The sequence below is a fragment of the Rhinopithecus bieti genome, unplaced genomic scaffold (assembly GCF_001698545.2).
Source record: "Rhinopithecus bieti isolate Rb0 unplaced genomic scaffold, ASM169854v2 scaffold_28066, whole genome shotgun sequence".
Taxonomy (NCBI): domain Eukaryota; kingdom Metazoa; phylum Chordata; class Mammalia; order Primates; family Cercopithecidae; genus Rhinopithecus; species Rhinopithecus bieti.
In genome coordinates this window covers 240,203-242,206 of record NW_016813021.1, presented here as the reverse complement: position 1 = coordinate 242,206, position 2,004 = coordinate 240,203, and the positions used below count along the sequence as shown (strand labels likewise).

Below are 2,004 nucleotides of genomic sequence, written 5' to 3'. Positions count from 1 at the left end.
ACTTGTATTTTCAATAGAAATCTACTATAATCATATTTTTCTCCTCCTAGGTGATTGAATGGGTATTAGAAAAGACAACCAAGAAATGATACAGAATCATTCTTTTTAAGACAATTATAAATTGGATTGGGCTATTATTTGCTACTTTTTTAAGTTTGAAAATTATAAACAAATTTTAAACTTTATTCAAAGAATAGATGTTATATTTCTAAACATTTCATGAATATATATTCTATATTTGTATAGTTTTGGAGATGCTACATAAATGTATTTTTAATTAGATACATATTTTGTACAGTGTTACTATATTTTAAAGTTATTTTTACATGTTTTAAAATGTTTACTCTTAGTTATTTAATTATTACAATAAACAATTTTTTTTTTTACTTTTTGGAATTCATGTCTTTGTTGTTAGGTGTACTAAGTTAGGCCGTGCATTTCTTAGATATAAGTAAGATACTGCCAATGGCTTTTCCCATGTGTTCCAACAACATAGTTTATTGGACTGCTCCCAATTTAGAGAGTATTGGCAAAAAAAATCCACACAGGCCTCAGTCCTGGAGCCACCATTGTTGGGCTATTAATGTTTATTTGGTAACAAAAATTAAGAAACAAGATAAATTGTGAAAATAAGGCATAATGAAAATGACACTAAGTACAGTCTCCCAGGAAAAAAAGTATCTTTTCCCGTGGTAGAAAATTTGGAAAATGCAGAAAATACAAAGAAGAATGAAAAATAATTACCAACATCCCCCCCTACTGTCTAGATATAACTGCTGTATTTTAAAAATATATGTAATTATTTTTTAAATATTTTCAAAATTGGAATCATATAATATGTTGTTATGCATATGTGTGTGTTGTGTGTGTGTTAATTTATAACCTGCTTTTCACATAATATGTTGTGAATTTATGTCATTATTTTAATAACTGCCTAATACAGATGAGCCACAGTTTGTTTAATCCCCCATTATTGGATGTAAAGATTCCGTTTTTCCCTGTAACACATAAAACTTTAATGAATCTTCCCAGTATGTCACTATTTTCCTAGCATACTTTTTTAGGAGGGGAATTTGTGGGTCTTAAGCTCTTTTGTAAATATTTTTAATTGCCCTCCTGAAAGACCAATATGTACTCCCATCAGCAGAGTCCCCATTTCCTTTTTTGATAACTGAAAATAGTAAGGGTGAATTTTTTTTAAACATGTTGGCATCTCTCTAATTGTTTATTTCTAGCTTTTGCCCATTTTATTTTGAACTGTTTTGACTTTTCTTACTTGTTTATACATGTTATTATATATTAAGGATATTGACCCTTTGTCTTTTGTTTATAGTATTCTGAGATTTTTAGTTTTTATGTAATCAAATCTGCCATCTTTATAGTTTCTTCAAACTAAAGAAATTTGCTTATCACATATGCTTTGCTTGCCTATGTTGAATTCAAAGTGAATGCTTTCAAGAAGCATTTCTAGGGTTCCATGAAATTGCTGATTTGAAATGTTCCTTTTTGTCTGAATTGTTCACTATCATAGGAATTGCAAGAGTGAGCCAATATTCGAAGATTCTATTAGGTTAGCAAAATTGTCTTTTGAAATGTTGTACCATGGCTGGGCATAGTGACTCATACCTGTAATCCCAGCACTTTGGGAGGTTGAGGCAGGAGGATTGCTTGAGGCTAGGAGTTCGAGACCAGCCTGAGCAACATAGTAAGACCCTATCTCTAAAAAAAATAAATTAGCTGCACATGGTGGCACATACCTGTAGCCACTTAGGAGGGGTCTTAAGCTACTTAGGAGGCAGAAGTGGGAGGATTGCTCGATCCTAGAAAGTCGAGGCTATAGTGAGCCATGATTTCACCACTATACTGCAGCCTGTGAGAAAGATCAAGACCCTATCTCAAAAGGAAAAAAATGCTGTACCGACAGGCGTTTTTAAATATAAATTTATTTAGTCACATTAATAAACATTTATAATATAAGAGGAGCCAGTTGGTTTTAAAGTACAA

The 2,004-nt window shown here is 31.5% G+C and overlaps 1 protein-coding gene across 1 annotated transcript in view; it reads left to right on the top strand.

The window, feature by feature from the left end:
- The window catches only part of MTBP (MDM2 binding protein), an 83,834-nt gene extending 83,449 nt beyond the window's left edge, over positions 1–385 (top strand). Inside the window, exon 22 of the mRNA XM_017847563.1 lies at positions 51–385. Coding sequence (XP_017703052.1) covers positions 51–89 — 39 coding nt within the window. The 3' untranslated portion in view covers positions 90–385. The remainder of the gene's footprint in view (positions 1–50) is intronic.
- Positions 386–2,004: the final 1,619 nt, after the last annotated feature.